Source organism: Sinocyclocheilus rhinocerous, unplaced genomic scaffold (assembly GCF_001515625.1).
Source record: "Sinocyclocheilus rhinocerous isolate Xijiao unplaced genomic scaffold, SAMN03320098_v1.1 scaffold61, whole genome shotgun sequence".
NCBI classification, from domain to species: Eukaryota; Metazoa; Chordata; class Actinopteri; order Cypriniformes; family Cyprinidae; genus Sinocyclocheilus; species Sinocyclocheilus rhinocerous.
Window position 1 is genome coordinate 2,317,745 of NW_015640445.1, and position 26,395 is coordinate 2,344,139.

A 26,395-nucleotide genomic window follows, 5' to 3' on the forward strand; every position below is an offset into this window, starting at 1 on the left:
TTTAAAATAACCTTTTTCTATTTTAATATTTTAAAATGCAATTTATTCCTGCGACAGCAAAGCTGAATTTTTAGCATCCATTACTTCTGTCAGGACCACTATCGTCAAAGATGATTAGCAATTAGCATACAGTTTGGATTGGCGGTATGGTTCTGTTCTGGGCAAGAACTCCCTGCGCATCCATGCAGCCTAGCATGGATGAGAGCAGGGAGAGCAGCGATAATCCCCCCAGGGTAAACAGAACCAATATAAATGTATTGCAGGTATTGTTAAAGTTCAATAATTTTATGTACACATTTTAGAATAAGTCTGATTCAAAGGAGAATCAGAAGGCTGAATCCCGACTGACAGAGGAGGAGCTGGGGATGGAGGAGGGTAATTAGCTATTGAACAATGCGAAAACCTCTGATAATACTGAGGAACCTTATAAATGAATGCTTAGATAGGTGTCGTATTCCTATAGGTAGATGGGGATCAGCTGAGTCATCGATGCGAGCTTGACTAACGTGACCTGCCAGAACTAACGCTACGCTTGATTTCAGTCTCACTCACATGATCTCACTTAATAACATACTGATTTCTTGTTTAATAAACATTTCTTAATATTATTATTGTTGAAAACAGTTGTGCTGCTTAATATTTTTGTAGAAACCATGATAATTTTTTTTCAGGGTAATCTGATCAATAGAAAGTTCAAAAGAACAAAAACATTTTAAGTGTCTTTTTGATCAATTAAAGCATTTTTTGCTGAATAAACATATTAATTTCTCTGTTCTTACTGCGTAAAACCTTGACCCCCTGTCTAAAATGACATTTGTGTTGATGTAATCAATACCCAGTCTAATTTTTACTATCTAATCAAATCTCACACTAAATTATTTGCCACTAAATATGCAGTTTCACTTAAAAATTGCAGATGGAAATTCATGTTGTGTTTTAGACTGCCACAGCAAACACAGTCCTGACACACAGTTTAAAAACACAAAACTCCCAAACTGTCCACAAACTGTGAGAAACAGTAAACGGTCTTCTCTTGAAGCCAGTAACAATGGAAGCTACACTTTTCAATTGACCTCCCTTCTCTGTCTTTCTCTTTTTGTCCTCCTCACACATCACCTGTCCTCAGAAACCTGAGCTTCATCATGTGGCATTACATAACCAGCAATCATCAGCTAATGAAGGCACATCACTCCCAGCAGGGGCAAAGATAAACATTTAGAAACACACCAGGGTTTGAGAATGGCAGTCAGAGAGGTGTGATGGAAATCCCACGAGGCCTCCTGTTTTCTGCAGACGCTGAACCCTTGCGAGATGTTTTACTGTAGCAGCCCACAGAGACACCGAAGTAGGACACACATACTTACACAAACGCAGACAGGATGAAAATAAGTGTGAAAATGGAAAGCGGAAGATGCAGAAAACTGTCACACTTGGGCGAAAGTACCAACAGCTTGCTGTGGGCTATGGTTTTGACCTTCTATGAGAAAATTTTAGAGTGACAAGAGCTGCTAGTGAGCTAGCAAACACTCAGACAGACAGTCAACCTCTTCAGTCATTATTGACGAATTGGACAGCGTTTTGTGTGACATTGGGTGTGTAGGTCTGTGCGCGACACAAATATAGATGTACTGAACAAGAACTGGATGATGCCACGAAATGACTGCTGTTACGCTATGACTGAATGACTGTCAAGTGTAATGAGTAATGTGATGTAGTGGCGTAATGTGATGTAGTGGCGAAAGCTCAGGGTTTGTATCTGGAAGGTTGCTGGTTTAAACCCTTTATGGAGTGAGCTGAGAGCCATCGTCATTGTGCCACTGAGTAAAGCACTTAACCCTAGGTGACTCCAGAGGGATTGTCCCTGTAATAAGTTCATGGTGGTGTTCCACGACACCATTGTGTTAAAGTTGCTGAAACCCATTTGTGTGGTACTACTTGTGTGGTGAAAGATAAATAAAGATAGACAGAAAAAGATAGAAAACTTCAATTGGTTGGCCTACTCTCAAATATCATTGTGAACATTACTAAAGACTGAAATGTGCTACTGTACAGATATTTGCCTCAATCTGTAGTCTGGATGAATCAGTTAGTTGCTGAAAGTCTAAGCCAGTCTGTAGATTCTGGGCAGCTGAAGTTGACATATTACACCGAAAATCGAGTAGTGTATGATGAGCACAGACTTGGATTTTTTGTTTAGCTTTAAACTACGATTTCATCCATTAGGATGATATCAAGCATGTTTGACATCTTGAGCTGAATTTAAAACACATTGGGTTCTCATTTGTCATGTCTCCACTAGCAAAGTTTGTTGTGTTTGGAACAAATTGCAAGTGTGATAGTGTGTGATCCTCAGTTGTAATGTATGGTGCCCCCCCAAAAAACCGGTAACACTTTTTATAAAGCGCATATTTATAACACATATTATAAGGGTATTCTTAAGGCATTATAATGAATGCATAATGCATTATAAAAGACACTGATATATTTGAATTCACCACACAATTCCCTGTCACATGCCATTTGACTCAATGCTTAAAAGGATAGTTCAACCAAAAAAGAAAATTCTGTCATTATTTACTTACCCTCATGTCATTCCAAACCTGTATGACTTTCTATATTCTGTGAAAAATAAATGGAGATATTCTGAAGAATGTTTTTTTCTCTATACAATGAAAGTCAATGGGATCAAAAAATAACCTTGGACCCAATTGATTTTCATTGTATGGACATAGCACACACACACACTGCAACAAATAACTTATTTTGTGTTCTATACAAGAAGTCATACAGGTTGGGAATGACATGAGCAATTAAGCAAGATGAAATCAACTTTTTATCAAATTTTCATTAGCCCTTACATAAACTGAACTGAGAACAAAAACAGAGAAAACTGTGCCATGTCATACTTATCCACACATCACAATCCTTATAATTTTAACTATATGACATTTTTGACAGAAATATTATATTATGTTATATATTAGAAGCCTGAAGAAACAATTTATTAAAACAATGACAGTAGAATTTATAGTTAATAAATGTGTTTAACATTATTTATTCTAGTTCAACTATGGATACTAGGCAAGAACTTAAACTTAAAGAATTTACATTTTCATAAGGGCAAGTACAAAGTGGAATGAAGAGCTTTAAAGGCTGGACCTTCATGAATTATGGAGGAAGCTGTCAGTTTTCCTTGTGTAAAATCTCTTCTGTTCTAAGGATCTTTGATTGCAGGAGAAAAAAAACACTGTCTTTGTTTGCCTTTAGAAATCTCAACAGGTGACTGTACATCAATAATTAAAGGCCTGATGAAAGGAAAACAATATCTGTTATGGAGTCCCAACTCTTTGCCAGAAAATTTGAACTCAGCCCTATATAAATTAGGTGTTAATTAGCGTTAATTAATCAACATTGTTGTTACTATACTGTAAGTAAATTTGAAATCAATGCTATACTGTCAAATCTGCATTTCAATGGAATAAAATAGGCAATGTTATTGGTAATTGTACTTATTTGTACAATACAATAACAATGTCACCACAATTTAGGTACAATGTCCTGCTAAATCCCTACTCTCTCTCTCTCTCTCTGTGTTTGTGTTTGTGATGTCAATGGCTGCCTGTGTTTGTGTTTGCAAATGATGTGGTTCTTAAAAGTGCACATTTGTTATACAAATGTGAGTAGGACCTGAAATAAGTGTGTTTTTACCTTTACAAATGACTAGTGGTGATGTAGAATAGTTTGTTTTTGGACATTTGTCAGAGTTGTGTGTGGGAAACCTATATCAGAACTAATTACAGTTTGATGTTTTTTTATTACTGCTGCACCAAAGAGAGAGGTCAAATAAAAGGCCAAGTCTAAACCCGAGAGTAATTAGTCACATTTAGAAGGGACTAATTGACTGTCACTGAATCCAGAGTTCACAGTCTCTATGGTGATATATTGCGAGGTAAGGATCTCACGCTGTTACTGGCTCCTAGATTACGTGTGCATGGCCTCTAAGCAGCATTGATTGGCTGGACAGCCAAGTATTAAAATCAAATCAAAATCTAAAATGAAATCTCTCAATTGTCTTTTCTAGACAGCAATGAGAATAAATGGAGAGCAAATGAAGCAAAGATCCCAAAAATTCTGCAAACAAAAGTTAGAGATATGATTCATATGAACTCTAATACAGTATATCAATATTATATCTGTGATATGCCATCCATATTCATTTTATACCTATATACATCAGACTTGTTTCTATTTTTTTGAGTTTTATGAGAAACATCTGAGACCTGAATTTGTAACTGGCAATTCCATTAAATCTCCTGAGGGATGAAAGAGCAATACAACTTTAACTCTGGGCACCATAAAAACGCAGACGCAAGCTCTAAAAGTATAGATTTGCTGCTGATAAAGAATCAAAATTTGATGCTATTAACCCTTAAAGGGGTCATATGATGCGATTTCAATTTTTCCTTTCTCTTTGGAGTGTTACAAGCTCTTGGCGTAAGTTCTTTAGCGACCCGGGACGTTATTCACTACCCTCTCCCTCCTTAATTTTTATATTTAGACATCAACTTTCTTAGTATTCCTCAATCTATTCATTATAAACAATATGACAAGAAAAAAGTAATAAAATGTAAAAGAATGTCTGTTTTCTGATTAATTTTTTTGTAAAAAGTATATAGGTTCATTAGCGGCCTGAGGTGTGTAATAGTCTAAGTATATTTTTTCCTGCGCAATAATAATTAAATATCTGATGACTGAATACATGCAATTCACCTTTATTCCTCAAGGTGGCACTGTTTGATAGACGATGACGTGACGTTTCACATAATTACGGCAAACATAAAACAAAAGAATATCATCCTCAAAAATTGAACTGGCTGGAATGGCTTTACTGCAGAGCAATTACTGTACGCAATATAAATGTCACTCTCATTTGATGGTGGATGTGGTGAATAAGCTGCCAGTGATCAAAATATTGATTTTGAAGTCACTGAAAATGACAGTTTTGAGAATATGATCGCGAATATGAGCCAGATGCGGAAATGCGCTCTGACGATGACAGCGATGGTCAAATTATCTGCTCGAATTGAACCCTTCTACGTTTCAAAAGGTAACGAAATATGCTTTATTTTATTCTTTGGTAATTGTTATTAAAATATCAGGAGTGTTTTATGCTATTGCAGCAGTTAGACATCCATCTGTGTTGTATATGTAAGTCAGGGTCGCTAAAGACTCAAATATGTAATAATGATTGGCAAAACATTTATGCATTTAAGGGTTAGGGTTAGGGTTAGGGTCAGAAATATTTTTATAATATAAAATGTTCTTAAAGGGATAGTATTTTCCATAGTATTTGTGTGTGTGTGTGTGTGCAATGGAAGTCAACAGCTACCGGCAACTGTCTGGTTACCAAAATATCAAAATATCTTCTTCTGTGTTCAACAAAAGAGAGAAACTCATACAGGTTTGAAACTACTTGAGGTGAGTAAATGATGGGTGAACTATCCATTAACTATTCTTATCTTATCCATTAACTATCCAGTAACTATTCATTTTGGGTGAACTATCCATTTAAATGTAGATTCAGACAAACACAGATGGTCTTGCACATGCTGGCACATGTCTTTGTTAGAAGAGTCTGTGTGTCATCATAAAAATGTAAATATCTTCTCTTATCATGAAAAGCATCAGCTTTATCAGCCAAAGTCCATCTCCACCCTTATTCTTTCCTGCTTTTTTACTTTCCCCTGCACACAAACACAACTATCAAGAGACAGTATAAGAGGAAGGAGATGAACCACTCCTGGAAAATGAATCGGACAAATCATAACGCAGAATATTGCTGTCACGCTAGAGACAGAGAAGAGTAGGATCCAGACGTAGAGTGATCATTTAAATAATAATAACAATAACAACAACTAAAATGCAAAACAACTCGGCAACTTGAAAAATAGGAACACAAGGAACAGAACCGAGAACACCAATGGAACATCCATAATGAACAAGACCTGACAAAGAAAGAGTGACACACAAGAGCTACACACCTTTCCTATGTCCCATGATACTTTGCGCAAATTATGGGAGAAAAAATTCCATTAAACTGTAAACAATCAACCAAACTTTTGCTCATGAATGCAAATAGGGTACAATGAGGTGACATTATTCTACTCACCCTTCAGAGCAACTTTATAATTTAAAACGATTTGTTTTGGCCAAATCGATTGCGGATTACACTGTAGGAATCAAAGTCACACATTTCAGCGTTTTTGATAGAGGTATAAGCTGTTTATGTACTTGTTATTTATATTTTCAATATGCATCTGCATAAGCCAACCTGAAAAGTAGTGTGATTTGAGCAAAAAAAAAAGAAGCTACATTTATCATAACATTATTGCCAGATATTTTTGCAGACAGAAATAATGTTATCGAAACAACAATTTGGAGATTTTCCCATTCAAGTGGATAGTATTTGCATGCCTGCCTGGTGAACTTACCAAAATGGCTTCCAAATAAACCAGCTTGCCTTAAGGTGTGGTCACATTAAGGTCAGTTGTGTTTTGTAAATAGTGTAGTGATTTATGAAGCACAGCTCACACAGATATCTGTGGCTCAACTCAGTTAACTTGAATATCCAAATTGAACAAAATCCTATTTGCAGGCATATTTGGACACAGGGTTAGTACAGTCTATGTGAATGGAGGACTGTCATCATCGCAGTGTGGTGGCCCAATTCTACTCTGTACTGCACTACAACTCATCAGTAAAGCTGTCCCAGCACTGCTGTGTGTAAGTGAGTGTGTGTGAGAGATATAATAAGTGTCTATTAGTGCTGGAGTCATACACCTTCTCTTCCATCAGGCTTCTCCTTCTGGATCAATCACAGCACCATCTTTGGCTTGCCTAGCACTCATCCACATATCTGCTGAACAAGCCTCTATGTGTGCGTTATCCGCTTTTTCATTTACACAGGAGTCAATATAAGCGAGATGAAGCATCAGTGGGGTCTAATGGGGAATCGCAGTGTGTGTGTGCGTGTATCAGTGCCTGATAATTCCCACAGGAAGTGCTTAATGAAAGACTGACAGCGCTGATACTGTACTGTGTCGGAGCGATAGGAGGAGAACAAACCATTTCAATTCATTAGGACTGTACATGCTCATATATTACAAATAACACTTTCTCCATCCTGTCCTACTTTGAGTAGCGAGCACACACACATACACACTCTCAAGAGTCAAGTATCTCTATGCAAACACTTCATCAGAATTCAAAATCAGGAGTTAACTACACCAGAGCTACTGTAAACACATCATCTCTTATAAAAGAAAAGCTCTAAATAAGAGTTTTGGGTGGTTGCTAGGAATGTGAACCTTGACAAATCCATTCATGATTTACTGGTTTTAGAATACCATTGAGACTATACTATAAGCAATATAAGACAAGCAATAGTGAAGTTGTTTCTGACTGTTTGATAAGATATTCGGCAAAACAGTACAGCAGTGAGTGTGATGCTGTTTTTATACAATAGTTCAATTAGCATGTAAATATTGAGGAACATACATGTTAGACACAGTATTGCTAGGTACTTTGTCTATTTTTGTTCCACCCCGAAAAAAAAAAAGTTTCAAACGAAGCCACAGTAAGAATCTACCATCGTGCTGAGTGAATAATTCAATGACTCAGTGATTAGGTGCATCTGAAATCACACACTGTATAAATATGCACTACATTTGATGAGGAACAAACTTAGCAACCAGTATAAAACTATGTCTTATATAGTATAAATCCATGTAGTATGAATAAAATCTAGATGTACTACATTTGCCATGTTGGCTTTATCATGTGACTTCAGTTACAATGCCAGTTGCATCACTTCACTGCCATTCACAACTACTTTCCTGTGGCATCATTGGATAGTAAAGTGCCCACTGGATGCACACTTAAAATAGTAGGTCATCTGGCTGCTTTTCATATACTGTTTCATGAGTATCATGAATTCGGACATCCTGCTCATTTCATGTACATTTTTACACCTACTATATAGTAGGAAAACATTTTTGTAACTAAATGAAATGTTACTGAACGACTTGGTTGAATCAGCGATACGATTACTCACTCATAAAGACAGTCACTTGCCGCCACCTACTGGCGTAGCAATGTAACCTGCAGAAAGACTCACTAAAAAAAGAACGCTTTCTGGAATATAAGTTGTTAATTGAGCTTAATTTGATCATATTCATTTATATGAATATTCTATCATTCTGTGATGTCGGTAAAGGCTAGCTGCTAGAGACTTTGTATCTAAACAACACTTTTTATGCTTTTCATTGTCCATAGCGCAGTTGTTTTAATCATGTATAATTGTCTGGAGCATGAAATAAGTAGCTGAGAAATACTTCACTGAAACTGACTGCAAATTAAAAAAGCATTGCTTCTAAGCCATCAAATAGCCTCTTTTTGAAAATCATACTACAGTATAATCACAAGTCTGTGTTTATGTTCTGTCAAAAAGCATTTAACGAATTCGTTGTTCCTAGGCTTGTTTACATTCGTGCAGGAAGAAGGATGTGCTGTTTCCCCTTTTTGTTTATGGGAGGCTGATTTTCATACAATCTTTAGAGTAAAAGTCTTTCTTATGGAGCTGATGTGTCCAAAACCTTTCAGTGACGTTTACCAAGGTTTTGGTGACTTTGCAGCATTAGCAACTAACTAGTTCTGAAAGTTATATTTGATTGTGGCACTATACAGTAGGTCTCTAAAAGCAGCATCTGACAATGGCATTACACAATGCGTTCAACAGTAAACACCAGTGTTTACAGGTAAAGCAAATTAATATTTAATGTCTTGCATGCATAAATTATTCACCTTTTTATTATTATTAGACAAAGTATTAGATTCGTACACAACACGTACATTCAGAAAGCAAATGACAAGTAACAACTTAGTAGTTAACTTGTTAGTGTTTCAAACATACTGTACATAAAAAGGGGAAAAAATCTGAAAAAAAAAAAAAAAAAAATTAATAATAATTAAGAAGTATCTTATGCTCATCAAGGCTGCATTTATTTGATCGAAAATACGGTAACATTGTGAGGAATGTGCATGTGTGCTGTCATATATCAGATGATTATGAGGCACATTTGTGGAAAAAGTCACCAGGGTCAATTTAATAATTTACAATAACACTGATAACTGAGTTTACATAATGTATAAGCAGACAGATGACATGACCACGGCTTAGTGAAATACACGGTGCACACAAGTTTGCATACTGCACACACAGCACATATACGCACACATATACACACACATTCAGATGAAAACAGCAGGCAGGTGAACTGTGAAGAAGCCTGTTTGCATCTGTCGATTATCCAAGGTTTCCCAGAGGGTAATGATAATTTAACTAGCAAAGCAGCTCAAATTTAGCCCAATGGCTGTCTGTCAAATGCCACAGTGCATGACAGGAAGTGACTAGTGCAAGCCTGACCATACAAGACCAGCTATTGGCTGACGAGGACCAATCGTAACCCAGCAAGTGTAAATACAAGACCAACAGAATTACAACTGTAACTGTCCTTACATTTATTGTTATGGTGAATTTGCTACAAATTGGTGATTTAATGTCAGTACGCAAGTACTCTGGGAGGATTTTACTAGGGCTGAAGCTATCGAATATTTTAGTAATCGAGTATTCTACCGAAAATTCCATTGATTAATCGAGTAATCGGATAAGAAGAACTTTTTCTTTATTAAAGAGCAATACTAAATATACAAGAGAAAATAAGACATGTCTCTTAAAATGAACAAGTAATTTGTTTCCTTTTTAGAAAAATGAAAATTTTTATTGCTGAAATTGCATATATTAATAGCGCTTCAGTGTGTGTGTGGTAAATGAAAACGCGCGTCTCTGCCATTCATTCATTCATAGAGATATGATCGCAGCGTTGCCCAGTACTGCAAACAGGAACAAGTATACTACATAGAAATTTCTTGTCGGCGCGTTATTTGAGCGGACTTAGTTTTTCCGGTGAATGCACATTGATAGAGTGGAATAATGAACGGAGCGTCACACGGCGCAGTGATGACGGCTGGAGGAGAGTGAAACCTGAACACTGCTGGGCGGCACGGCATTCTAGAGAGCATTTGATTGGACAGAGTTTGATGAGAAGCTGAAGTACGATGTGACGTCAAAAAAATCGTTGAGCCGTTTTCGAAATATAGAAGCTCAATGCGGAGAAGATCTTGACTAGGTTAAAACCGAAACCAAGCCATTCACAGAACGCATATTCAGCGCATTTTCTAAACGGACAAATATGACTGCTGCACTCGCGTCTCACAGAAGAGATGTACAGAAAGCCATGCAAAGTTAAAACAGTTTAAACTTTTAGAAAACACGTCCTTTTTGTTTTAAAAAAGGTTATAAAAATATCAATAATTATCGATACCGAACGATATGAAACATTATATCGTTGATGCAGTTTTTAGCTATATCGCCCAGCCCTACTGGAAAGCTGTTAGCAAGCTAAAACACAGCACCTCATCCTATTTAAAGCATCGCAAATCTCAACTGCTTGATTATTTTTTTTCACTGCAGAATGTAAATTACATTATCATCCAGCTCTAATCTGCTAAATGTAAAAGCAATAAGATATTATTAGCATTAAATACCATCATTTTCTGTAAAGCTGCTTTGAAACAATGTATATCGTGAAAAGTGCTATGCAAATAAAAAAACGACTTGAATTTACTTTTAAAAAACCCAACAACGATAGACTAGTTGACCAATTCACTAGTGGTTGTCGGCTGAGTAGTCAACAATCTTGCCTCATTCTAGAGTAAATTGTAGTGATAAAATAGAGAAAAGGAAGAACTAAGTGCTATTTTACAAATATAGCTTATGGTCAGTGTTGTTATTGATTAACTAAAAACTATTAAAAATCTATTTCATTAATTTAAATAAAGCTGAAATGAAATAAAAATATTAGATGAAATCTTAACTTCAAAAACATAACTGAAATTAGAAATGTTGTTTTGGCAACTAACTAAATAAGTTTAGGTTAAAGTAATACAATTATTAAAACTAAAAAGGAAATAAAAATAAAGCTAAATAGAAATAATTAAAATAAAAATGACGAAAAGCACATAACAAAATCAGCAAAACAAGCTAAAATGAAAACTAAAAATAAAAGCTAATTTAAAATATTCCTGAATACTATAATAATATATAAATATAGCTAAATTAGCAATGCTTGTGGTTAGAGAAATATTGGGATAACATGCCATAAATATAGCATTTTCTGATTTTTGTGGAGGAAGATCATAATCCAACTAACATATCACATATTAGGACTTCACAAACCTGTTGGCCTGCAGGCTAACTATTACAGTAGATATCCCAAATTATACTGGCAGTCCAAATAACTCACATTTGAAGACAAACCCTAAAGAAAAATTAATAATTAAAAAAAAATCACCAACCTTAGAGTCTCTGCCATGCGTCTCAGATCTTCATTCTGCTGTTTCAGTCTTTCCAGCTTGGCCAGGATCTTGGAGAGCTCTCTGCTGGACCGTTCCGGATGCTCGCTGTCCCTCACGAGGTGACCCCCGATGTAGAAAAGCAGCGTGCCCCAGGCCAGCAGCACCAGCATAATCCAGCGCCACGAGCCCGTCCACGGACGCATGGCGCCTAGTGCTGCCCAGCGCACACTCTCCTTTCACAACACGGGAGTTTGAGGCATACTCAGCTCAGCGGCAGCGCACCACCTCAAGGCTCCTCCAGAGCGGAAGTGGGACGTCGGGGGTCACTGGGTCTTGCTTGCGTGTGCACTTAGAGGCTTGGAGGTTATATCATGGCAGCGGCCCCTCGCAGAGAAGGGGCGGAGGGTTTCGAGATCCCTTGAGACTTCACTTCAGAGAACCGACGGCTCTGATGAGTTCTTATTCCTCAAGGGCCTCTGCAAGGGATTTTGGTCCTGTAAAAACACAGAAGCGTGTATGATCAGTGAGATGATAGGACATGCTTGCGTTATCTGTGAGAGATAAAGGCATAAGTGAGGTCTGAGATTATCTATCAGCTCTGCCTGTTCCTCCACAGAATATAAAACTGGATTGAGCTCAGCTGCTGACAACGCTCCAGTCATACAGCTGTTACTGAGGATTATAGTGAATTTAAGGAGTAAGCGGTGAGAGTTAGTTGACAAGTCAGCGCAAAGTGAAAGAGCACATAGTAAATTCCTCAAAATTAATCAGTTACAAAAATGTGCAGGGAAGGACAAGAAAGGAAATAACAAGAGTGATATCTTGATAGGTTCCAAATCACACATATACATAAAGGGAAATACCAATGACACAGGGAACAACTGTACATCAGTGTATCACTTCATAGGAAGTAGAGAAGAAAATTTCCCCTTTAGTCATTGCACACCACTATTGCAAACCAAAAGTAATGTTTGACTTGTTACATTGGCATGGGTTAAATTGTAATTTTATGTACATAAATACAATAAAATATATAATAATAACACACACATGTGTGTGTATGTATACATATCACTACACACATATATATATATATATATATATACACACACACACACACACACACACACACACACACAAAATACAATAAAATATATAATAATAACACACACATATATATATATACACACACACACACACACACACACCCAGAGACACACATACAGCACAATGCAAAAGGCTTGTTGGCTTTTTTTATTATTTACCACATTTTCAATTTTAATTCACTAAATGTAGAGGTTTGAGGTTTGACAACTTACATTTATTAATAAAAATTATATTATGTTTATAAATACACAAGTATGTATATGTTTTATGCTTGGATTACATCAAGTCATACAAAAAAACTCTCCATTTGCGTGACTCAAAATGTTGTCTGTGCTCAATGATGTCCCAATTGAACAGATTTTGTCGAGCTTTCTTGTAGCTCGAATAGTAGAGCATGGCACAAGCAAAGCCAAGCTCTACGGGTTTGATTCCTGGGAAAGCAAGAAAAAAATTTAAATGTGTACCTTGAATGCAAAGTAAGTCGCTTCGGATAAAAGCATCATCCAAATGCATAAATGTGAACTTCCAAAGAAATCTCCTGCAAAGAATGACATGCAATCTGGAAGTAATAGCTACAGCATCACAGTTTTTCTTGACTGCCAAGATTAAAGCCTTTTCCTTTTTTTGTGTATGCAAACTGAAAAGTATGTAATATCATGTGACAACAATGTTGCATGTTACTGTTTGAAATGTTTGCATAATGCATTCAGTTCCACATCATTTAAAAAAATAGCAGGCGATATGTAAGTAGACATGTCACTGTATGGGGAAACAGTGGTCTAGTATTCCATGCACATTGACCACACTTGCCATGCACTGGGGTATGTGTGTGTTCATGTGCATCCAGCGAAAACTTTATCTCATTACATTCAATTCAGACTGCAAACTCTGGTCAAATACAATCCCCCCCCACCCAACACACACACACACACACACACACACACACTGTGACTCTAGTTCAACTTGTTAATGCTTGTACATTCATTTATTGACTTAAATGAGCAATCACAGTCAAATTGCACTTGTATCACAATCTCAAGTTAATACACGCTGCACACCCACGAGCGGCCACGGTCGTATCTTAAAAGTGAACCATTTGCAGAGCTGAAATAATGTGCCACTCACTGTGCATGTAAAACGAGGCTGACGGATGGCGACTATCTGACAGATTGGGGAACGTGGGCACTGCTTATCCTTCATTATGAATAAGGGCGGAATATAGAGATCATTATGGATTTCTGCACGGAGCATATACAATGCATTATAGATTGCGGTGGTGTGTCAGGCCTGGTAATCAAAGGCCGCAGTGCAGGACTGAATCAACAGAGTGACCTTCTGCAAGTGTCTCAGTACAGCAGACCGCCAGCTATTTATGCACATCACTACTGCAGTCAACAGGGCACTACTACACAGAAACACAGGATTTACCCACACTCCTGGTGGCGTACACTGAAATCAGCACATATTCTAATGCATGAACTGCTGTCTTACTCATTAAAGATTTCCCTTGCTCTTTGGAAATTTACATATGTATATGCTATAATGTTTACAACGAAAAGCTTACAACCCAATCTGTCCAGTTCACTTCTTAGAAAACTCCTCATTAACATATACATAAATTGTGTTAAAAAACATTTCCAAAAAAACACAAGAATAATTTACAAAAATATTATTACAATTTTAAATGCCAATCTATACCAATATATTTTAAAATGTAATTTATTCCTGTGATGGCCTAGCTACATTTTCAGCAGCCATTACTCCAGTCTTCAGTGTCACATGATCCTTCAGAAATCATTCTAATGTGCTGATTTGATGCTCAAGTAAGATTTCTTATTATTATCGATGTTGAAAATATATATTTTAAGGAAATTGTAACACATTCTTTTTCAGTATTCTTTAACGAACAAAAAGTTATCAAGAAATCTTTTATAACAATGTAAACGTATCTACTGTCACCTTTTTTTTAATCAGTTTAACGCATCAACGTCTTTAATTTTTACTGTAGATACAGTAGTGAAAAAAGCTAGCAGCTCCACAGTCAAATCTAATAGAGTAAAAATCCTGCTTCTCAAAACTGCATATTAAACATCCAATATATATATATATATATATATTGGATATTTTAAATGGTTGTAATTGTGTTGCATCACACAGCATTGTTAGGACCTGGTTAAGACACTGTGTAGCAGTCAGAAATAGGGATATTTTCAGTCTTAGAAATTTAAATGGATTTCAAGCAAAAACTAAACTGCTACAAAAGTTTATAATATGGCCAATCTACATGAAGTCCGTTTATTTGATGTGTGTAAAACATATAATTTCTCCAGGGCAGAAGTGTGCAATGCAGGACGACATATCTCTTTACTACATTGGGACGATTTGGTGCTGAAAGAAAAATAATCTGTAAACTGCACCGTCCCCCTTTACCCAACTCCTACAGCTCATGAATAATTGAGATCTGCATAGTGACACAGCAGCGTACAGACAAGGACAGCAATAAATCCATAATTAATGCCTGCATTTATGAAAGCGTGCAGGGCTGAACAACAGCCTGCTCAGGTTAGGGTGGATTTCAGCAGGGTTTCATGTATCTTTTTTCCTCAACAGCGGATGAGAGACAAACTCAACTAGACTAAAATGGTTAGTGGCAAGGTTATTGTTAACAAAAACTATTCTAAAAACCAAAAAAGTGAGAAAACAGTTTCTAAAAAAATTAGAAAAGTAGCGACAGATGTTTTCTTCTATATTGTGACGTACATTTGAGTCAAAAAACGTTTATGAATCGTTCACAATAATCTCAATTCTCAATCATTTAGAAAATATCGTTTTCAAGTAGTGCACGTTTGTATTTTTATTAAATTTTTTGTTAAAGTCATCATAAAATGAAAATAAAACAAGAAATGAATACTTCCAACTATTATATATGGGTTTACTAATTTACTAAACAGGGCAAATTAGTGTTAGAGTGCAATTCCAAAAAAAGCGCCGATGGGAGGGGAAATGCGGGTGTTTTACTGACAATGTGCACATTAAAGAACACAGACAATGGAAATGGAAACTCCTACAAATGCATATTCAATAAGGTCAGGTGCAAAAATAACTGTCCACGCCTTTTCAGTGCCAATTCTTCACTGCACGTCTTTAGTAAATCTTGACTGTACTATTTTAACGGCAAAAGATGGTTTGCGCTGGCGCAAGCTGTTAGTAATTCTAGCCCTACATACAATACTAGAATTCACTGTATTACTTGTGAATAATTTTTTCCACATGGTAAGACGTGCATTGACTTACTTTATTGTTATATTGAGTAGAGTTGTGGTGACACAATCCAATTTGACATTGCTTCAACATTTTCATTATACTATTCATATTACCATTATTTTTTACTCTCTCATGGACACACTGTTATGTGGATTTGGCACAGTTTTAATCACAATCCAGTTGCACTGCAATGATCTGTATCGATATGTAACACATTGCGATGTTGTTACCGATACCCAGTTCTAAAATCAGCTTGTTCTTGTTGATGCTGCAGAAAACAAAGTCAGCCCATGCACTTGATATAGCTGAGTAACCATGCATGCAGTCATGCTACATTGACTTTCACCGTTAGGATTTTCATACCTCAGCTTTTCAATGTGACACGAAAGAGTTCAATGTACTGTCCACAAACTTTAAATGTCTGCAAACTTTTCTTAAAGGTGCTAGAAATTACAGACTTTTAAAGGGATAGTTTACCTTCATGTCATTCCAAAGCTGTATCACTGATTTCTTCCATTGTGACGTCAATCATACATTTTTCAACATTTCTCCTTTTGTAGCAAGAGAGTAAACAAATGATCACAGATTTTTCATATTTGGGCGAACTACTCCTTTAAAATGCGAAATAACAATAATTGAAAATACTTATCGATTCAATGTTGTGATGATAGACTATCACAACACAGTAGTGTATTGATATTTCCTTTTCTTCTGTTGGATACTTCCTACATTTTCAGTAGATTTTTTGAAATGAGGTTTTATTGACATTTCTCAGTTAATGCAGCTGTAAATAGAGATGGTCCTTTTCTGCTATTAAAGATTTATCCTTTTTTTCCTCTCTCTCTCTCACAGCAAGTATAATAGACTCTCTAATTTCCTTTCCCATACTGATGTGCAAACTGTCAGCTCTTTTCATTCCAGTAGAGGTGCATTGTGGGAGCTCCACATGTCTATGGACCACTCCCACTGACTTCACACTGCATTATGCAGCCTGACTCCTGTACAGATCCAGTGTCCTGTGGGAATCACTGATAACCTGTAAGCTCTCCATTCAGGTAGAAGATGAATGTTTTAATCATTGAGGAGGATGAGAAACACAAGCATGTCATGTTCAGGTGTGGTCTGGATGCACATGCCTCGTGTTTTGTACAGTATCTAGAGCAGTACAAGCCACAGGGCTTACATGTGAGCAGGTTAAGTAGGCCATCACATACAAATACAAAAATACAAAAGGTGACAAACTGCTCTCGTTCTTTTTGTGTTCATATTGGACTAAGGTTACGAGTGAAATGTAAGTTATGAGTCTTATAGAGAGTTTAAAAGAACCAAACCACTAAACCAGGCCTTGATCTTTCATATTAGATCCTGAGATTCAGCTCTAGAAATCTGACACTTCATAAATTTCAGAGCAACTCCAAGAATGATGCCGTGGGATGGAACATTTTTCCCTGCTCAAAAATGTCTTTGAGGACATTTGTGCTTCTGCTTAGAACAACCTACAACATTCATAAAATTAAAGAGTTTTATACCATGAACAACCCACAGACAAGATGTACATTTATCCAGTTTACAATTTGAATTAATGTGACCAGAAATCTGGTTGGAGCACTTCATAACAATCTTCATAAACAGATGTTTCTACATCTCGTCTGCTTTTAAAATACCAATCGTGGCTGTTACTTTTTGCTCTCACATTCGTTTCTGTAGACGTCTCATGGAGGCGTTGAATGAACTTGGCCAGGTCAAATGCCATGCTTGCCCCAGGGTGAACTTTTACTGCAATGCAGGAAGCTGCGTTTATCTTGTTTGCATAGTGAAATTCTAATAAATTACATGAAAATGTGGGCTTACATTTCTGTGTGAGTAAACTTGCGTCGTAAAGTCTTAAATCCTGTTCAGCCTTCTGTCTAAGCTGCAGGGCCGTGCACTTCTGACAAAAATCTGTGCAGAAGTCAGATTCCAAAATGTTTGGAAAACTAAAAAAGCTAGAGATTTATGGAATTAAGAGTTAAAAGAACAAAAAAAAAAACATTTCAAATGGAGTCTATCTGAATGGATACTGATATTCAGTACGGTTCACTACGAAACTTGTGCATGGAAATACTGAGATAAATTTATGAGATAAAGACTGCATTCTAAAAGTATAGCTCCAAGCAAGTATTATCATGTATAGTGGTCATGCATTATTTTTCGGACTTGCCAGATTGTTTCATACAAAAAATCTGGACACAGTGTAATGGAACAGACCGTTATAGTCTCAAGATGCGTTTCTAAACTGCCTTTAAAGGTATATTTCACCCACAAATTAGAATTCTGTCATTATTTGCTCCCCCTCAACGCACTGAAAACAATCTGGAGTATATACTTTGAAACAATTTTCATTGCTACTAAATAATTACAAAGAAACAGCAAGTAACATGTAGATTTAAATGTGAAATGTAGTAGAAGCGGAAAGACAAAATAATATGTTTTATTTACTTAAAATTTTTTTATTGTGTGTCATTTCAAAACTGTATTACTTTCTTCTGTGAAACATAAAAAAAGATATTTTGAGAAATCTCTCAGACAAATGGAAGTCAATGGTAACCAAGAAAGACATGAGATTGAGTAACTGATTACAGAATTTTCATTTTTGGGTGAACTATCCCTTTACCAAACACGTACGCCACAATACATTGACAAACGCCAGCGGAATGAAAAATAAAATGTTATGCCCTCGAAATGTGATAAATAGCAAAATAAAGAAATGCATTTTGTAAAGATAGTTAAGTCTGTTGGCATGAGGTGTTTTAGTTCAGGTGGCCAAATGTAATGCTCAGCAAAAATTAGAGGGAAAATTATTTCTTATGGTGTTGAAAGAACAGTTAACAACTTCCATTTGGCCTCAATTGTGGCACAAGTCCTTGTGTTGGAGTTCTCTACCCTCCAATCATCCCCCATCAAGTCCAAACTCACGCCAGGAGGACGGGGCACAGCACTGGAACACCACTGGAAGGGCATGATGAGGCACACCTGATATGTATTGTGCTTCATTATTGCTGATATAACTGCAGGTTTCTTTAGAGTTGTGCAAGCTTTCCATTTTTCAGTGTCACATGATCCTTCAGAAATCATTGCTGCCCAAATTTTTTTGTAAAACTGTGATACGTGATACAGGATACTTTGATGAATAGAAAAGTTCAAAAAACAGCAATTATTTGAAATAGAACACTTATGACGAATTATAAATGTCTTTATCGTCACTTTTGAACAATTTATTGCATCCCTGCTGAATAAATATATAAATGAATAAAAAATATCTCTATACTGTATATGCATGTCATAATGTGGTGAAATGGCTCTCAAACTATTGCGCATACCTACATCTTAAAAAACTAGGTTGTAAACTGAGGTTTAGAAATGCATATAGTGTTAGACTGCGGCAGAAGTGTGAAAGTTTAGCAAGAAACTGCACTAAAGTGAGATACTATGCAAGGGAGTACACAACACTCATTGTGTGTGTGTGTTTTAGCATGCTGAGACACAATGTAAAAGGTGTGGCTTGCGGCTATCACAGTTCATCAGAGAAAAGGTCACACCTGCTCGGAAAGAACAGACACATTCTCAGAGGGACCTGTGCATGTCTGTATATAAAAACAATTATGCAAAAGAGTGAGCCTGTTCGAACGGGGGGGTGGGAGGGCAATTAGGATGGAAAAGCTTTGGTTTGTCTCTTTCATCAGTTTTATATTCAGTAAGTGTCACATTAGGCAGGCAACACCTGTTAAGGCAATCTGCTTATAAAGCACATATTAATGCCTTATTCCGCATGAACATTTTAGATCCCTTAATTCAAACCCATATCTAAACTTAACAACTACCTTACTAACTATTAATAAGCAGCAAATTAGAAGTTAATTGAGGCAAAAGTCATAGTTAATAAGTTAGTTAATAGTGAGAATTGGTCCCTAAACTAAAGTCTGACCAAAAATAACATTTCAGTCTTTCTACTTCAAAATAGCATGTTTAATTCAATGTTACTTGCTGTTTCTTAGTAATCATTGTGAAATTTACTAGCAATTTCTGAGTGGAAATTGTTTATACACCTTTTTTTCAGTGGAGGTGGCTGCTTACTGATGGGGTAAGCTATCATTCATATCTGTAGAACAAACAGCGTGGGACGAGGTACGCTATAAAATGTAATACTCATGCATGGGATATGCTTGTGTTTTTACGCACTGCATACAGTTGAAGATTCTAGACTTTCCATTGACCATGAGCCCTTACTTGAGGCTTAGGGGTTCGAACAAACCCGTAACCTCAAATATGAGCAATATTAATAATACTTGCCTCAGTAATGGACCATAACCACTTCTGATCTTGTACTGTGTGACTACTCAGTCCTTTCTATTTAATTTTACAATGCGCATCTGTAGGAGTCAACAGATCTCCAGCAAGAGAGCAGCCAGAAAGAGCGATGCTGAATCATCTCGGCACTTTAGAGTGCTGAGTCAAGAGCTATAATTGACTCTTGGTGGGCTGCAATTGTGATTGGGGATGTGTGACTGAGGTTGGGTATAAATTTGATTTAACTTCTTATGAGGGTGGAAAGGTTGAGTGTACACGTGGGTGTGTGTTTTATGGTATAGGTATAGTGGCTATCAAGAGCAAGCTAAGATAAATCTATGTGCATCATGATAGCAGTAGATGAACATTGGATGGATGTTTAGTGAGAACATATTATTGCTCAGGCCATGAGGTAAGTACAGAGCTATATTTTGTCTTAATGGAAAAGGCACTAGAAGTCGAGCAGCAATGCGGCGGTGCCTGGAAGGTTGTCAGATGTATTTAGTGTCAGGTTAGCTGATTGAGGTTGCAGGATAAAGTAGGCCTTGATTCTGCTCTTTTTATGAGCCTGTACAATAGATGACCTTTGCTCCGGCACGTGGGCTAGAAATGCATGCGAGAATATGACAGAAAGAGAAAGAGATTTGGAGGCCAAAGGAAAAATGAGCTTGTCATTCTGGCCTTGAGCTATTAGTGAAGAAATGGCAATATGTGCTGGTCTATATAAAGAAATATGGTCGGACACCGAGCAAACAGATAGATGGATTTAAAGTATAAGAAAAGAGAAACATCTGAGATATTTTCAGCTTTTTCATTAAAATCTGTTGCACTCTTGCAATGTATTGCATAGATACCGTGCGAGCTGTGAATTTAATGCTGTACACGCTATGAAATGTTACTGGGGTCACAGGTGTGAGAGGCGGAGAGATGTGGGAAGCGTTTAGAGACTTGTGGCTATGCAAAATGTGAGCATGATACCTGTGCCAAGTCTCAAACTCTCCATTTAAGTCTTGATGAGTGAGAGAACGGTAGGTGTTTTTGACATGGTGATTACATTCCTTCACTGTGAAACAATCACACAGGACTCTCAAAAGGAAGAAAAGAAAGCATAAAACAATCAAAAAAGGATAGTATTTAGAGGGAGGGAAATAAAATGTTCAGACCCTGGAAAAATATAATGGACACTTTCCACAAATAGGGTACAATATAAGGCACAACTCTTAAAATTGAATGTTTTTTTCTTTTCAAGAGACGGGGGATGCTTAAAGGGTTAGTTCACCCAAAAATGAAAATTAGTTTGTGTTTTACTGTTTAATTTTTGGGTGAACTAACCCTTTAACCTTCAGAGAATGTTGACTGTCAACATTAAAAAATGTGTTTGCAATATAAAAAATATTCAGCCGTTTTTGCATCCATTTCTAAATGTCTAAATACCGTTAATACATTAGTATATATATTTAATAGTTGCACATTGAATAAACATCAAAATAAAATATACATACAATACTGTTCAAATGTTTGGTGTCAGTGAGATTTTTTAAAGAAACAAATACTTTTATTTAGCATGGACACATTAAATTGATTAAAAGCCAGACAGTAAGAGTAATAATGTTACAAAAGATTTTAAACTTTTAAACTTGCTATTCATCAAAGAATCCTGATTTCGGTTTCTACAAAAACATTTTAGACATTGATAACAATAAGAAATGTTCCTTGAGCACCAAATCAAGAAAATGCAGAACATAAAATGATATCTGAAGAATCATGTGACACTAAAATCTGGAGTAATAGCAAAATTCAGCTTTGCCATTACAGGAATAAATTACATTTTAAAGTATATTAAAACAAAAATGGTTATTCAGAACTCCCAATATTACTGTTTTTATTATATTTTTTGATGAATAAATACAGCCTTGGTGATCATATGTGACTTCTTTCAAAAGCATTTCAAAAATCATCCCCAATATTTTGAAAAGATATGTATAAATACACTGTAAAAAATCCAATTAACAAAATGTTGGAAGGGCAAAAATATTTAAGTTGAGCTAATTTTATTGCTTGGGCTTTGTTGAGAAGACATATCATATTAAGTCAACACAAATATATTTTAAAAACATTGAATTAAGGGTTATTTTCAAATGCAGTCAACATTTCAGAATGCTAAATGTAGACTAAACTAATAAAAAACAAATCAAGACAATACTGAGATCATTTCGCACGAGCACGAGCCTGAGTGACTTCGCGGGAGAAACAACAGCGACATCTTGTCAAGTTCACGCGTCAGGTAAGTTGCACTAAATAAATGCTATTTTTTCGACTAAATTTATCGACAGAAACGTACAGCATATCTGATGTTTTTGAGTGGATATTTAGAAGTATTTTATAAGTCGTATGTCCGAAGAAACATTAATATTTATGTTAAGTGTGTCAAGTTAATGTGTCAGGTAAGTGGCACTGAATAAATTTTGTACTTAGACTGAATTTATCAAAACTTGTATATAAAAAAAGGTGTAAATGTATTATTTAAAACATTTATATTTATACACAAACGTACAACATATATAAAAACATTGAATAAGTGTTGTATTGTATTGTATTGTAGTATGTCTGAGGGAAATTAGCTTTTTAAGTTAAGGGAACATGGTCTTTCTTCTTGTTTAATCCATAAAACACAATGTCAAAAGCTGTGTTACTATAATGAATTTTATAAAAAATAAAATAATTTTGGCATGCTGTATGATATTTTTGTGTTTCCGTGAAGTGAAAAGATGGCATGAAGAGATTGCGTGGTCTTTGCATGTGCGAACTTTTGCAATTGTCCCATGAAGTTAAAAGACGACATTAAATGCGACTAACAAACAGACACGCTGAAATATCGCTTTTTTTTTCAAACGAGCAAACTCCAAACGGTGTTTCTGTTCTCGTGAATGGTGCTTCGGAGGGGAATTTGTCGTTCCGAACGAGAATAAACAACTGAATCCTTTCACTGGGCCGTTATCAAAGCAGGGTACGCCTCAGTCAGATCCCTAGTGAATCACTAGATCTTGCACACGAGTCCCTGCACTGGTAAAGAGACCATAGCTTAGTAAACATTGGAACAATTGATTAATCAATTTGTAAAACGTCACCACTGGTATTAATCAACAACAGGCAGGACCATTATATTTTCTATATTATTTTTATGCTGTTTAAGGTAGACTTATAATATGAAATGTACATGTTCTGTTACATCCTTGCAACAAATGAACACAGTCAACATCAGTGCTCCCTGTGTTGTGCAATGGATTGATATTTTTTTTTGTGTGCCAAAAAAATGGTTACAACTTCTGTTTCATCACAAATTTAATTAACTGATATTGTTACATTTTAAATGATTTAAAAGGCATAATTTAATATTTTGAGATAAATTGTACTTTTCGTTCTCCATCAGGGTGTGGCCAAATGTTTCATTGATGCTTTGTCATCATGGCAAGTTTTCAGCTGCGACCCAGTCAGTTCTCCCAAGGCACCAAACACTGCCATGTGACCAGACCGCTCCACTGCAACTACATAGTGTGTGTACTTTCAACACTAAGACTTAAGGTAATATGTGTAAATATTTAGAGTTTTTTACTACAATTATAATGTGCTTTATTGTTCTCAGTGGCATCTATGCTAATATTAGTCTGTTTTATTCTTAATCCGAGGTCACCATAGCCACCAGATCCAGTCTGTATCCACATCAGATGGTGGATCTGCACCTAGTAACGACCCCTACAGCCCTGAATGTCAGAGGAGCCAATGACAACTAGATGAGCCCCAGAGACAGATCCCCTCCGAAGACCTCGTCACCTAGATGGCCATCGGCACAAGACCACGGGAACCAGACCAGTCCTCTGCACAATCTGACTTTGCTGCAGCCTGCAATTAAACTGCTGGTTTCGTCTGGCCGGAGGAGAACGATGGAGTTTTGGTTCCTTAGACACACGATTTTTCTGTTTAATACTGTAAAGCTGCTTTGACACAATCTGTATTGTAAAAAGCACTATATAAATACATTGACTGGAGTTTACTTGACTCAGTTCAGTTGAACTTTAACACCAGGTTAATTTATTTTTTCTGAGTTCTGCCTCATTTTAAAGATGTAATTGTGAACAGTAGTAATATTTGTAAATGTTTGTTTGCAAACATTTTGTTTAACTTGTTTAGTCTTTTTTAAGTTCATTAAAAAAATGTTTAAAATAAATTTTGCAGTTGCATTACAAATGTAATGTCTGACAACTGCAGCACTTTAAAGGGATAGTTCACCCAAAAATGGAAAATTGCTTTTATTTTACTGACCCTCAGGCCATTCCAGATGTTGGTGACTTTTTTCTTCAGTAGAACAGTAAAGAAGATTTTTATCTGAAACAGTGATCCTTGGCGTTTCATACACTACACATCTGTGGCTGCCGGTTTTTGATTGTTTAGCTTCGGAAGACCTCAATGTGTCCTCAGGAGCCTTTGGTAATTTGGTCCTGTCTGTACATGTTTATTTGACACTCAAAAGCCGGCAGCCAGAGATGTGCAGTTTATTAATTTCCAAAGGCAATGGTTTCACCTAAAATTCTCCTTTACTGTTCAACTGAAGAAAAAAAGTTAACTACATCTGGATGGCCTGAGGGTGAGTCAATTAACAGCAAATTTAAATTTTTGGGTGAACTATCCCTTTAAACCTGCATGTTTAGACTGTATGACAAAAGTATAAATGCAGATTGTTATTAAATAAAGGCTATTATGTGTTGTAATGTGTGTGTGTGTAGTGATTGATAGACACCAGTTAATAAAGTCTTAAAGTCAGTATAAAATATAATAACTAGTTCCACAGCAATTTCTTATAATGCCCAAATAATAAATCTTAGTTGAGGTAACATATGAAACAAATGGAGTAAATGGTTAAATTTTAATTGACATAATTTGCTGTATTTTTCTAAATGTAAGAAAATGTTTATTTTATGTTCTAAATGTTTATATAAATATATAAATACATAATGTAGTTATATATTAAAAAAACATCTAAACAAAATATCAGTATGAAAAATTTCTCAAATCTATATCAAATTAAGAATTTTCTTTACAGTAGTCTATGAGCAGAAGACGACGCAGCGAGTCTGGGGGTTGTTTAAAACCAGGCTCAGTGTCTCTTCTTGTGCTTGTGTAGAGTATTGATCTGCTGAGTATTGCTTGGTTAATGAGCAGCACTGATAATTTAGGAGTCGGTTTCGCTAGAAAGGGCTAATCGGTTTGCAGCTGCCTCCAAGGGATGAAAGAACATGAGGAAAGCCTATGAGTGCATGAGTGGATGTGTTAGAACTCAGCCTGTCTTCACACTCACCACCTCTGGCTACACTGAATGCACTGATGTGAGAGCAATCACGCTAAAGTCTCACCCTGTTGTTTCATGGGTGGAGGATAAATCATTTCATCAGCGGAACATATGTCTCACTCGAGTTCTCTCTCGCCTGCTATTGTTCTGTCTTGGCTTTTCTCTAGCTTGCTTGTCGGTGCCGATTCTCAGCTTCAATGGAAGGAGGCACGGCCGTCATGTTTGTCTAGACTGATCTGGCAGACTTCAACAGTTCGTAATAGCTCATCTATCCTCTCTTTCCGCCTTTGGCATCATCTGACTGTCAGTCTACCCTGTAATAAGTCTAGAGAAGAACAAGAAGGAATAGTTCAACCAAAAATACAAATTGTGTCATCATTTACTCACCACATCTTTCACAACTTTCTGTATGACCACTTTTTGATGCTTTTATAGTGCTTTTTTGTCCTTTTTGGAGCTGGTCCCTTTCCATTTTCACTGCATGGAACAGCAGCTCAGAGATTGTTAAATTTGTCCTTCGATGCTTCATGAAAGAAAGTCATACGGAGTAAATGATGACAACATGTGTCCTTTTAGTTAAGGACTAGTGGTCAATCGATATGGGTTTCTAATGGCTGATGCCAATATTTTAGAGAGCAGGGTGGTTGATGACCAATATAAAGCTGCACTCACACAATTTAATTTAAATGTGCGTGTTATTGTTGCAATAAAGGTTAATAATCAATTTGAAACATTAATTTAATGAATTTGTAAAAACTATTTGGTTCCATTCTATATATTTATAAAAATATATATTTTTAGAATTTTTAGTGTCAAATTCTATTTTTAGAATTTTAGTGTTTATTTGTTGAAAAATATAATATAAAATACGCTAATATA

At 36.2% G+C, this 26,395-nt stretch overlaps 1 protein-coding gene across 2 annotated transcripts in view; it reads right to left on the reverse strand.

Moving 5' to 3' along the window:
• The window catches only part of LOC107752771 (alpha-(1,6)-fucosyltransferase-like), an 88,988-nt gene that overhangs the window by 23,569 nt on the left and 39,024 nt on the right, over positions 1-26,395 (reverse strand). For both annotated transcript variants that reach the window (XM_016568832.1, XM_016568831.1), the window contains one exon: positions 11,476-11,969. In XM_016568832.1, coding sequence (XP_016424318.1) covers positions 11,476-11,678 — 203 coding nt within the window. In that variant the 5' untranslated portion in view covers positions 11,679-11,969. The remainder of the gene's footprint in view (positions 1-11,475; positions 11,970-26,395) is intronic.